Consider the following 13,148-nt stretch of genomic DNA (forward strand, 5'->3'; position numbering starts at 1 on the left):
TTTTAAAACAACGAGTTGTAAGACAGCGGTTTCTGACGGTTAGGTTTAAAGTCAGTCTTAAACGTCTCTGCTAACCTAATAGCGTGTGTATCAGGTGAACGTATACGTCACAGAACAATCAATTTCGGTTGTGCTTATTTCATTGGATGGTATGGCCTTGATGTTCGGGTCATCACCGGGAAACAGCCAATCATATATAAAAAAAACTCGCACGATGTTTTCTCCAACAGAAAGTCTTGTTGTTGTTTTTTGTTTATTTTGTTTGTTTTGTTTATTTGTTTGTTTGTTTGTTTGTTGTTGTTGTTGTTGTTTGTTGTTTTTGTATTATTTTTTTTTTTTGGGGGGGGGGGGGTAGGGTTGGGGTGAGGTTTACTGAGGCGTTACATCAATATGATGTAGTTTGAGTATGTTGATAAACAAGACTCATTACCCTATACAAATGCAAAATTAATTACTTCAAACAAAAACAGGAGATGGACTAAATAAATCCCGTCTATATCGACGACTGTTCAGTTTGACGCATCGTTTGACAACACACCGAGAACTGCTCCCACCAGACGCAGACTTCCTGTGATGAGGACTTGAATGTGACCTGCGTCTTTGGGTCTCTCGGGGACGTTGTACAGGTCTGAGTTTGCGTCAGGACTCAGTTTGGACTCACGGCCTTGGGTCGCCCAATACAAAGCTTGCAGGTGGCTAGGGAACGCATAGGACGGACAGTTACCGTCACTGGTGACGTTTTCAGTATTCATTCCCGAACTGGATTTATTTACATCATAGTGAGGTGACGGCGTCTTCATCGTGTGATGTGACGTCATGCTTCTACCAGTGACGGGACAGGTCTGCAGGACACTGGTCTGTGTTGAAGGAAAATCACAATTAATGACGCAGTCATCTTTAGGGCAGTCCCCACATAGACTGTCCCATCTCATCTTGATCTCCTCACAGGCGTTCACTAATAGTTCGTTGCTTTGAGCTGCAAAGAAAGAACAGATTTCATTTCAACTTATGTTCGTGCTTATATCCAATTAAGGTACAAGAACGCTGTCCTGGTCACAAAGCTCGACTATCCGGGCTGTCTGTCCAGGACAGAGGGTTAACTGATAGAAATACACATTTCATTTCAACTTATTATCGTGTTTATATCCAATTGAGGTCCAAGTACGCTGTCCTGGGCACACGCTTCAGCTATCTGATTAAGGGGTAGTGATTAGTTGTTAGTGAGAGAGAAGAGGGTGTAGTGGACTTACACCTACCCATTGAGTCGTTAAAATTTACCGAATTGTGCTATTCCCATTCATAATGAATTCAAGTCTTTTAACAAATTTAATCAGTGAGGCTTGTTGCAGAAAATTTCGTCGGTCTCGTTAGCAGTTTGTATTTTTGTACAGCCTGTCGAGCAAGTCACGTGACATTTTTATACACCCCGGAGAATTCTGTATTTTCCCGCAAATCCTGTATTTTTCCGCAAATGAGACAGTGTGCTTGTGGTATGCATTGGCTATTGACCAATCAAAACGCATGGAATTTATCTAAAAGGTAATAATAGTTTATTTTTGGACTCAACCGTACGGGACATTTTCAAAATTCAATAGCATCACAAACACTCTCGCCCGCTACCAACTCTGTTCAGGCTTCTTGTGCTCTGTAGAATTTGCCAATTTCCAAGCGCGGGCGGTCCCCTCTCCCACCCAACCAACAACCCCTTTTCATTCCTGGACGGAGGAGCCGGCGTAAGTCGCCACCTGCGCCCATGACAGGCGTGTGCTATAACAGCTTGCTCTGAATGTACACCTTAAACCCTATGACCTGACCTGACCTGACCTGACCTGACAGAAAACACGAGGAATGCCAGGAAATCTTTGAGTTTGTCGCAACTGATCATCTAAGTTGTAAGTAAAGGGGGCGGGATTTAGCTCAATCTGTTGAGTGTTCGCCTGAGATCCTTGCGTAGCAGGATCGAACCATCTCGGTGGATACATTCAACTGATTGGGTTTCTTGTCGTTCGAACCAGAGCACAACAACTGGTCAACGTATTATTAAGAACAAAAAAATAATGTTTGGGATACAGAACCCCCTAACAAAAAAACAAAAAAAACACAACAACAACAACAAAAACAACAACAAAAACCCCAACAACAAAACAACAACAACAACAACACCAAAAAAACTATAGAAGAAAAATAAATGTACTTCTAATTTTCAATTTAAAAATAAATAATAAAAACAGCATTCCACAAATTAATAGTACAGCAGTTACATTGTGCTTTAGCTGCAGCCCTTACCAAACAAGGGACGGGATTTAGATCAGTCGGTTGAGTGCTAGCCTGAGATGCTTGCGTACCAGGATCGAACCACCTCGGTGGATACATATAACTGAATGGGTTTCTTCTCGTTCGAACCAGAACACCACAACTGGTCAAAGGTCATGTTATGAGCTTTCCTATATGTGGGAAAATGCCTTTAAAAGATCCCTTGCTACTAACGGAAAAACATTTGCGGGTTTCCTCTGATGGCTACGTCTCAGAATTACCAAATCTTTGACATCCAATAGCCGATGATTAATTAATCAATGTGCTCTAGTGGCGCTTTATCATTGGGCTAAGTCCCGCCCCTACATTTAGTCAACAACAGGTTTAGTATTACATTATATTCATATAACACAACTTCATATATATTATAGTATAATACTACTTACCTGACGATTTCGCATGTAACTTATATAAATCCACACCAGTACAGAACACAACTTCATATATATTATAGTATAATACTACTTACCTGACGATTTCTCATGTAACTTGTATAAATCCACACCGGGACAGAACACAACTTCATATATATTATAGTATAATACTACTTACCTGACGATTTCTCATGTAACTTGTATAAATCCACACCGGGACAGAACACAACTTCATATATATTATAGTGTAATACTACTTACCTGACGATTTGTCATGTAACTTGTATAAATCCACACCGGGACAGAACACAACTTCATATATATTATAGTGTAATACTACTTACCTGACGATTTGTCATGTAACTTGTATAAATCCACACCGGGACAGAACACAACTTCATATATATTATAGTGTAATACTACTTACCTGACGATTTCTCATGTAACTTGTATAAATCCACACCGGGACAGAACACAACTTCATATATATTATAGTGTAATACTACTTACCTGACGATTTGTCATGTAACTTGTATAAATCCACACCGGGACAGAACACAACTTCATATATATTATAGTGTAATACTACTTACCTGACGATTTCGCATGTAACTCGTATAATTCCACACCGGGACAGAACACAACTTCATATATATCATTATTATTAATTTTTCCCCCCATTTTTATTAACATGGTATCCACATACATGTACATAATACGAGAGACATAAATATAATACATAGTTGCATGAAGATTTAATATACCAATTTGTTTTCATCTCTCCACAGAGACAAACAGCAACACCAACCCAGCAAGAAAGGCCAATTATGTACTCAATATTTGGGCTAAAAAAAAAAAAAAAAAAAAAAAAAAAAAAAAAAAAAAAAAAAAAAAAAAAAAAAAAAAAAAAAAAAAAAAACCTACATTTTAAATAAATTGTGGCAAACTGACCAAAGTTTGGTGAATCTATCAGGATTACAGGGAAAAAAAGCAATAGTCTTTGTTATATAATAGTAATCGGTCAACTCTTTCTGAATTCAGTTCAAATTGGGTACATATGCATTGTAATGACTTTTGAATAATAAGTGTTTAGTAACCAAAACAATTGCATTAATTGGATCATTATTTCTAGTTAAAAAAATACGATTAACATTTTGTTTATTAAATTTAATATTACTACCAATTTTTATATAAATCCAGTTTTGAATATCAGTCCAGATAGAGTTGACCAATGTACATTCCCAAAATAAATGAGTCATTGTGCCAAGTTCTAAATTACAAAAACTACACATATAACCAATTTTGTATAGATATGTATTTACTGGAAGTATATTATGGATTATTTTAAACTGAAACCAACGTAACTCACTGCTTTCCGTGCATCGTAATGGAATTTTATTTATCATTTCCCATTCAGCATCAGAAAAAATACAATTTAATATTTTTTTCCCATTTTAAGTTACATGCTAATTTTGAAAAAGACGAACTTAATAATTTATTATAATAATATCTACTTACTCTAACAGTTGTTTTTAATTGTCTCATATTGAATGGTAATATGGGAGAGGTAATTTTATTTATCTGTTTAACTTTACACAATTTAAGATATTGTTTTACTACACTAATAACACACTGGTATGTCAGAAAATCAATATTGAGCTTATATATAGATTTAAAGGAAACATGTCACGTAAACCATATTTGGCACCAACCATGTACAATTAATTATAAATTGAATCACCTAAAAAAAAAAAATATCAAAAATTAATTACTTAAAATATCTCCATAAAAGAACCCCAGATACGAGCTCTTAGCGGAAATTGCCGATCTTTAATGAGCAGAGCAATCACGAGGTCTGTGACGTCAAAGACGCGTCGCTTGATCTGAAACCTTACACTTAAAAGCATTAGTCCGTACCACTCATAAAGAATCTAAGACTTGCACAGCTTACCAAAACAATGAGTGTTCGTTCGCAAAACGGTTTGCCGTATCAATATGAGCTGTTAGTAAATGAAGAAAGACACACATTTACTTACAACAGTGATACTGAAGAAAAAACGGATAGCGAGTCGGAGGGTGGAGAAACTGATGGTGCCAGACCAGACCGGTCGACCAATTTACAGCCCGGAGCCCGAAAGTAACCCGGAGACAAAACCAAAACTCGGATGCTAATGCCGAGGTGTATACTGTTCATATTTAGCATAAAAATACACCTCGATATGATGTATTTAAATATGTAAAAAAATATAAATGTAGGACAAACATTTTTTGGGTGGGTTTTTTTTAGAAAATATCGCATTTTTTATGTTCGGGCTGTACATAATGAAATCTGTATGCACAGTGTAAACAAACGCTATAATTTACGACAAGGCGCTTCACTTTCATTAACCTGACTTGTAAAACAACATAAATGACTTGAGAGTATAATCAACTTTTAAACTAAATATATTTCTATTTGCATCAATAGAACGAAATGGGGTTATAGTATTTTTCTCTCATAAAAAAAAGTAGCATATTATTAGGCCTATTGGTAGGGTGCGTTAGAGTAAAAACGACCACTCACGATACCCAAGTGATAATTTTCTTTTCTTTGGTACTACGTAATTGGTCAGTTTTGTAATTTTAGATGGGAAAGTCTACTTAATCAAGGGTTTTACAGCATTATTTACAGTAATGAAGCAGGGCGGCTGATAATGTCCATTAACATTGTACTATAGTCGCGACAGGTTACGCCACAATACCCTGTGATCTTAAAAAAAAGTGGCACGTATTTTGTACGTATGTCTAGACCGTGGTAATCACTTACCTGGTCGATACCCTGCAATATACACCTGCCAATCAGGAATCACATGTGCAGGCCACGGAAAGAAAGGACCAATTAACTAAAACAACACTCCGATTCTCAAGTCAGCCCGTGGATGAAACATAATAGTTATTTCGACACCGACAGTAGTGGGTTTTTTGTATTGAATTTCGTGTTGCTTTGGGGCTTCGGGCGATGAGGAACGTTTTTGTGACGTATTCCGCCCGAAGATTAAAAACATTATTTAAAATTATTATTGTTTTCTACACGTTTTTTAAAAACATATTTAAATACATCGTACTGAGATGTCTCCTCATGCCAAATCCCATGTTTGTATATGCCATATTTAATTACTTATTGACGTTTCCTTCTTCGGACGGTGAATACAGATTTTTTTATGTAGGCCTACAGCCCTAACATGAATTTTTTTTTTCCCAAACAAATAAATAAATAAATAATTCTACATTTTTGTTTTAACATATATAAATACATCATGCTGAGGTGTATCTTTGTGCCAAATATGTACAATGTACACCTCGGCATTCGCAACCGAGTACTGTTTTTGTGTCCGGGTAACGTTCGGGCTCCGGGCTGTAATTAGGCTGACACCAAAGTACTATGCGGTGTTGGTGTCCAATCTTTTCTTTTGCGATAAAATACACGCGTCTTTCTTCGGATACAATCCTTTGGAAAACCATAAAAAGACAATCCCGATCGTTTAAACTGTTTATTTTTACACCCAAAGGCCGCGCAGTACGGCACTGTTGGACTGAAAAGATCGTAAGCCCCTTACTCCATATATAAACAGTTAACAACAATGGAAGAGTACAGCGGCTCTGACGTCACTTCCCCTTTTTTCCGAACGCTCACGAAGAAATATGCATAAATCGTACTTTGATACTGATTAGCGTAATTTCTTCATTTTAAGTTAACTACACGTATTTTATTGTTATAAAGTTATTTGTATATTATTTTTATATCATTTTTCTTTTAAAATGAGCTATAATATGGTCTCGTGTCATGTTTCCTTTAAATTCGTTGTAAGATTTTTTTTTTCACTTAATAAGTCGTTAATAAATGTTCTACTTACCTGACGATTTCTCATGTAACTTGTATAAATCCACGCCGGGACAGAACACAACTTCACCAAAATTGATTACCTACAATAGACAAACAAAAACCAATTATAAATGTACTTAAATTTGAAACCCCTTTTCCTAAAAAAAAAAATAAAAAAAATTGTATTGTTTAACGACACCACTAGAGCACATTGATTTATTAATCATCGGGCATTGGATGTCAAACATTTGTTAATTTTGACATTGTCTTAGAGATGAAACCCGCTAAATTTTTTCCATTAGTAGGAAGGAATCTTTTATATGCACCATCCCACAGTCAGAATAGCACATACCACGGCCTTTGATATACCAGTCGTGGTGCACTGGCTCGAACGGGAAATACCACTAGGCTACGTCCCGCCCCACAACAAAAAGACAACAACAAGTTATGTTTGTGCTTATATCCAATTAAGGTTCAAGGACGCTGTCTTGGGCACACACACACACATCAGCTATCTGGCTATCTGTCCAGAACAGTAAGTTAGTAGTGGGTGGTTAGTGAACTGTTAGATGGGTGTGCGTATTTTTTTAGCATGCTTCCGTCAGAGAACTGTTCAAGCACGCCTGTCGTGGGCAGAACATCTTATTTCGCCAGACAGTTCTGTCCTTGACAGATAACTGTTAGATGGGTGTACGTCTGCTTTTATGACTAACTGGCTGGTGATGTGAAGGGTGGGGGATGAAGGGTTAGTTCAGGTGTCGTCATTGGTCACTGTGCTTGTGGAAGTTAGTAGCAAGGGATATTTTATATGCACCATCCCACAGACAAGAAAGCACATACCACGGCCTTTGATATACCAGTCGTCATGCACTGGTTGGAACGAGAAATCGCTCAATGTGCCCGCTGACGGGGATCGATTCTAGACCAACCATTCATCATGCGAGCGCTATACCACTGGGCTACGTCCGGCCACTTTATTTGTTGAAAACGACCAGCCTCATTGATGTCGTGTTTAAGCTATCGGACAAAGAGCTGGTATGAACTGGGTTCGCAGCCCTGTACCGGTTCCCACCCAGAGCGAGTTTTAACGACTCAATGAGTAGGTATATGACCACTACACCTTTTTTCCCTCTCAAATAACCACTAACAACTAACAATTTACTCACTGTCCTGGACAGACACCCCAGATATCTGAGGTATGTGTTAAGGAGAGCGCTCTTGAACCTTAACTGGATATAAGCACAGAAAAATCATTTAAAATGAAATGAAAGTGAAATGTTGAAAGCATGGCCACTTACCTTCAGGATGGAAAGCATACTAGAGATACTCCTACACCCGCTAAGGGTAAACAAGAGAACCTTGTGGACTCGTCCTCTGGGAAAGAAAAAACAAAATGCTAATAGTCCTGCAAACAGAGCCATAAAAGAGGTTTAGTTTTTGAGAAGGTGGTCACGGAAAAGTAGTGTTTGTCCTCATGGCTAGACATGATGATTGGCGGTGTTGTGAGAGTGAAACCATTTGATGACAGCGTCAAAAATGCGTGCGAAAAAAAAAAGGCGTCCATTTTTCATGATGGCTTATGGAAGGAAGGAAGGAAATGTTTTATTTAACCACGCAGTCAACACTTTTTATTTACGGGTATATGGCGTTGAACATATGGTTAAGGACCACACAGTTATTGAGAGAGGAAACCCGCTGTTGACACTTCATGGGCTACACTTTTCGATTAGCAGCATGGGATTTTTAATACGCACCATCCTACAGACAGGATAACACATACCACGGCCTTTGATATACCAGTCGTGGTGCACTGGCTAGAACGACAAAATACCTCAATGGGCCCACCGACGGGGATCAACCCCAGACTGACTGCGCATCGAGCGAGCGCTATACCACTGAGCTATGTCCCGCCGTGACTGATGACGTATGTTTCAGAATTTAAAATTCATAACTTGGTGGCTGTTCCAGCTAGGAATGTGTTTTTGGTGTCAAACCCTACGTTTGGTTTTGTTTTGTAAACGAATATGAAGATAATATTTATAAGATGATTTGGTATAAATGTTATCCAGATTAAAATATTTTTTTTTACACATAATTGGTTATTTTCTGTGTAAAACAGTTGAAAAATGGTCGTCCTTTTTTCGCGGGATATATCCGGTCCCATTTCTATACTGTCTGTATTAATAGCCATATCAAGGAATTCTATTTTCCTCTGTAACAGCTTAAATGTTAAGGGTTTAAACATAAGCCCATACAGAATCACAAAACAACAGTTTTGTAAGTAGATCTCCTGATCCACCAAGATGTAATGTTTGAGCACCCGCTCCTTGACGGGCCTAGACATCCCTCTGTCTGTATAATGTTCAACTGTGGTGAACTCACTAATATCAAATTATTATTGGGGCTAAACTCAACTCTCACTCTCTCTCTCTCTCTCTCTCTCTCCCTCTCTCTCTCTCTCTCTCTCTCTCTCTCTCTCTCTCTCTCTCTCTCTGTCTCTCTCTCTCTCTCTCTCTCTCTCTCTCTCTCTCTCTCTCTCTCTCTCTCTCTCTCACACACACACACACATAGACACACACACACATAGACACACACAGTCACACACACACACACACACACACACACACACACACACACACACACACACACACACACCACTCACGCTCATACATCCCCCACCTACATTCTTCACTTCTTGTCTATCTGTTTTCTTTCTTATTTAATTGTTGGTTCTGTGTTCGATAGTTTTCCTTCAACGTGGGAAAGACATCCCTCCGTCTCTCTAATGTTCACTAAAATCAACATCATTATTGGGGATCAACTCAACTCACACACACACTCATACATCCCCACCTACAATCTTCACTTCGTGTATATCTTGTTTAATCGTTGGTTCTTTTTTCGGTAGTTTTCCTTCAACATGGGAATGACATGGTTACCTGATCTGGGATACCGTTTTGTTAACATTTTCATTGCATTTATAAAATGTAATTAATAAAATTAAAACCAACAGTCACTGGTAAAACGTAATTAATTCCAAACAATGAAAAGTACAGTGCCTAAATTGAAACAAAAATGTCGATACAAATAAATAAAAAAAATAAAAAATCCAGTTAAGAAATGACTGAACATTATATAGTTGTCTTAAAATATAATTTAGAATTATTTTTCATCGATAGATATTGGTTTGTCATTCAAGGAAAAGAAGTCTTTGGGTATGATTCTGTACTACGGAAATTCGTTAAACCGGACACGTATAAGAAAAACCACCCTGTCCGTATTAACGTTAGTGTGCATTTGAATACTGTACGTCACCTTTTAAAACTATGCAACCTCTCTCTGAATACTGCAGTCTGGTCGAATTACCACTTGGGTGTGCAACATTTGATGTATAGCTGTTCTCTGCAGATTCTGACTCTGTAGGTGGTCCACATTGATAATCCACCGGGTGCCACCCGGGCACCCTTGAGGAATTTTACAAATCCAAGATGGCGGCCAAGATGGTGGCCAAATCAGGGAAATGGCCATAGCTTGCTTATAACTTGTCAGAGAACAACACTTCTTGCATCAACCCAATGGTTTTAGGAGCCAAGGAAAACAATGGGTTACGTAAATATAAAATACTCTCTAATGTGGCGGTCGAAATTGAGAAATTGGCAAATGTTGCACACTTCGACCCCAAATTAACATTTGGCAACTGGCCTGTAGCTTGCCCTTTTTAAAAGTTGCACAACCTTCCTACAAAAATTCTACTAATTAATGACTCACTTAATAGTAGCTGCCTCCTTCTCTGATTTATCCGAGAACCACTCAACACATTGCTGCAATTGAAATCATGAAAAATATACAATAATATTGCATCAATGGAACCTTGTTTCTGCCCTGGGTGCCAGTGAGCTCGCAGAGGACTAGGCAGCGAGTGATATATTGCATCATCTGGAAACAGGCATCTGAGAATTGAAAATCTGCGCGACCCATTTATCGGTTACGCAGAAATAAATCCATGTAATCCATTTCCTTTTTGCGTAACCAGTTATATCCAAGGAAATGGTGATCTGAATTTCGCGCAAACAAAAAATAGGTTTTGCAAAATATGCTTCGCGCGAGCAACGCGCGAACGAAAGGATCGTTCTCGCAATTTTCAGAGGCCTGGAAGATTAGCACAGTCTCAACCGAAGGAAGTCTATTATGCAGCCATGTTGCATTAGTAAAAGCACACTTTTATGAGAGAAGTCTATTTGAAGAGAGATTAATACAGGAGTGGCCGTTAGCTACCATTTATCTCACAACGAGGTGTTTCAAAATGTATCTAACGAGCGAAAGCGAGTTTGATACATTTTTAAACAACGAGATAAATGGTATCTAACGGACACGAATGCATTATTATATTTCTTACATATCCTCAAAACAAGGTTTTGAGCAAATGTTTACATCTTTTTCGACTAAAAGTTATTTACAGCCGTTGCACTTGTTGATAACTTACAGGTCACAGACACATGCTTGTCAGGTTAACTATACGTCACAGTGTAATCGATTTCCATCGCGTTGTTTTTTATTGGAAGTATGACATTGGTGACCTGGTCATCACCTAGGAGCAGCCAGTCGTATGTCTTGAAATTGTTAACACACGTACATGTGTAAACAACTATGTGTTATCACAAAACTTTTGTACAAGCTGATTATAGGATTAATCTTATGACAGAAATTTATTCAAAATCGGATCTAATGATCACATCATCCTGGGAATCTGTTCAGATAAAATAAAAGCTAATGCTAGTCATTGTCATTGACCTTTCATCTGACCAGCCAAAACACTGAAGCCACATACGTGACATTTCGTGATAAATCTGCTTGAAATACAATTGCGTTGGCTCAAACCAGGCCCGTAGCCATCCATATTTGTGGGGCGGTGCGTTGAGATATTGGGTGGAACTAAATTTATATCATGGGTGCCGAAGGCACTCGAATCGAGCGCCCAAAGGACGAGAGAGGTCAAGGGGGTTCGAGGGCATGCTTCCCTGGATAATTTGTAAATGTAAATGCTCAGAGGTGCATTCTAGAGCTATTTGTGATGAGTTTTTAATGTTTTATTTCAGGTATTTTGAGGTCGTAGCGCATACATGTTTTGATATGACTTCAAGAGCAGCAGTAAACTTTAACTGCATTACAACTGTAAAACCGTTAACATTGATGAATAATGTACTTAAGAAATAAAAAACATTAGACACTTTGGGCGGAACAACAGAGAGATAGGATTTCAAATTACATTACTGAGACAAAAAGAACAGAGGTGCATGGAACCCAATCAGTTGATGGATCCAGAAGTGATTCGAGACAGAGCAAGACAGAGAGACATAGAAGATAAAGTGATAGACGACAATAGAGAGATAGAGAAAGTGATAGACAGAGAGAGATAGAGAAAGATACAATAGAGAGATAGATAAATTGAGAGACAGAGACAACAGACAATAGAGATAGAGAAAGTGATAGACAGAGGGATAAAGAAAGTGATAGACAGAGAGACAGATAGAGAGATAGAGAAAGTGATAGTGAGAGACAGACAACAGAGAGATGGATAAAGTGAGAGACAGAGACACAGCAGAGAGATAGAAAGAAAGTGATAGAGAGAGAGACAATAGAGAGATAGAGAAAAATAATAGAGAGACAACAGAGAGATGGATAAAGTGAGAGACAGAGACACAGCAGAGAGATAGAAAGAAAGTGATAGAGAGACAACAGAGAGATAGAGAAATTGATAGACAGAGGGACAACAGAGAGATAGAGAAAGTGATAGACAGAGATATAGAGAAAGTGATAGACAGAGGGACAATAGAGAGATAGAGAAATTGATAGACAGAGGGACACCAGAGAGATAGAGAAAGTGATAGACAGAGAGACAACAGAGAGGTGGATAAAGTGAGAGACAGAGATACAGCAGAGAGATAGAAAGAAAGTGATAAACAGAGAGACAATAGAGAGATAGAGAAATTGATAGACAGAGAGATAGAGAAAGTGATAGACAGAGCGACAATAGAGAGATAGAGAAATTGATAGACAGAGGGACAACAGAGAGATAGAATAAAGTGATAGAGAGACAAGTGATAGACAGAGAGACAACAGACAGATGGATAAAGTGAGAGAGACAGAGATAAAGTGAGAGACAGAGACACAACAGAGATAGAAAGAAAGTGATGAGACAGAGGGACAACAAAGTGATAGAGAAAGTGATAGAGAGACAACAGAGAGATAGAGAAAGTGATAGACAGAGACAACAGAGAGATGGATAAAGTGAGAGACAGAGACACAGCAGAGAGATAGAAAGAAAGTGATAGACAGAGAGACAATAGAGAGATAGAGAAATTGATAGACAGAGAGATAGAGAAAGTGATAGACAGAGCGACAATAGAGAGATAGAGACAGTGATAGAGAGACAACAGAAAGATGGATAAAGTGAGAGACAGAGACACAACAGAGATAGAAAGAAAGTGATGGACAGAGGGACAACAAAGTGATAGAGAAAGTGATAGAGAGACAACAGAGAGATAGAGAAAGTGATAGAGAGACAACAGAGAGATGGATAAAGTGAGAGACAGAGACAC

At 38.2% G+C, this 13,148-nt stretch overlaps 1 protein-coding gene across 2 annotated transcripts in view; it reads right to left on the reverse strand.

Moving 5' to 3' along the window:
- Positions 1-342: 342 nt before the first annotated feature.
- LOC121387080 (folylpolyglutamate synthase, mitochondrial-like) overlaps positions 343-13,148 on the reverse strand; it is a 50,037-nt gene continuing 37,231 nt past the window's right edge. The window contains exons 10-14 of one of the 2 annotated variants that reach the window (XR_005959780.1): positions 10,318-10,370; positions 7,848-7,923; positions 6,581-6,650; positions 3,452-3,532; positions 848-976 (exon numbers count right to left, since the gene is read on the reverse strand). Coding sequence is in view for 1 of the 2 variants with exons in the window: in XM_041518102.1 (XP_041374036.1) it covers positions 510-976; positions 6,581-6,650; positions 7,848-7,923; positions 10,318-10,370 (666 nt within the window). In the remaining variant the exon portion in view is untranslated. Of the gene's footprint in view, positions 977-3,451; positions 3,533-6,580; positions 6,651-7,847; positions 7,924-10,317; positions 10,371-13,148 lie in introns of both variants that reach the window. The other variant, XM_041518102.1, reaches the window with a different exon arrangement.

Source organism: Gigantopelta aegis, chromosome 13 (assembly GCF_016097555.1).
Source record: "Gigantopelta aegis isolate Gae_Host chromosome 13, Gae_host_genome, whole genome shotgun sequence".
NCBI lineage: Eukaryota > Metazoa > Mollusca > Gastropoda > Neomphalida > Peltospiridae > Gigantopelta > Gigantopelta aegis.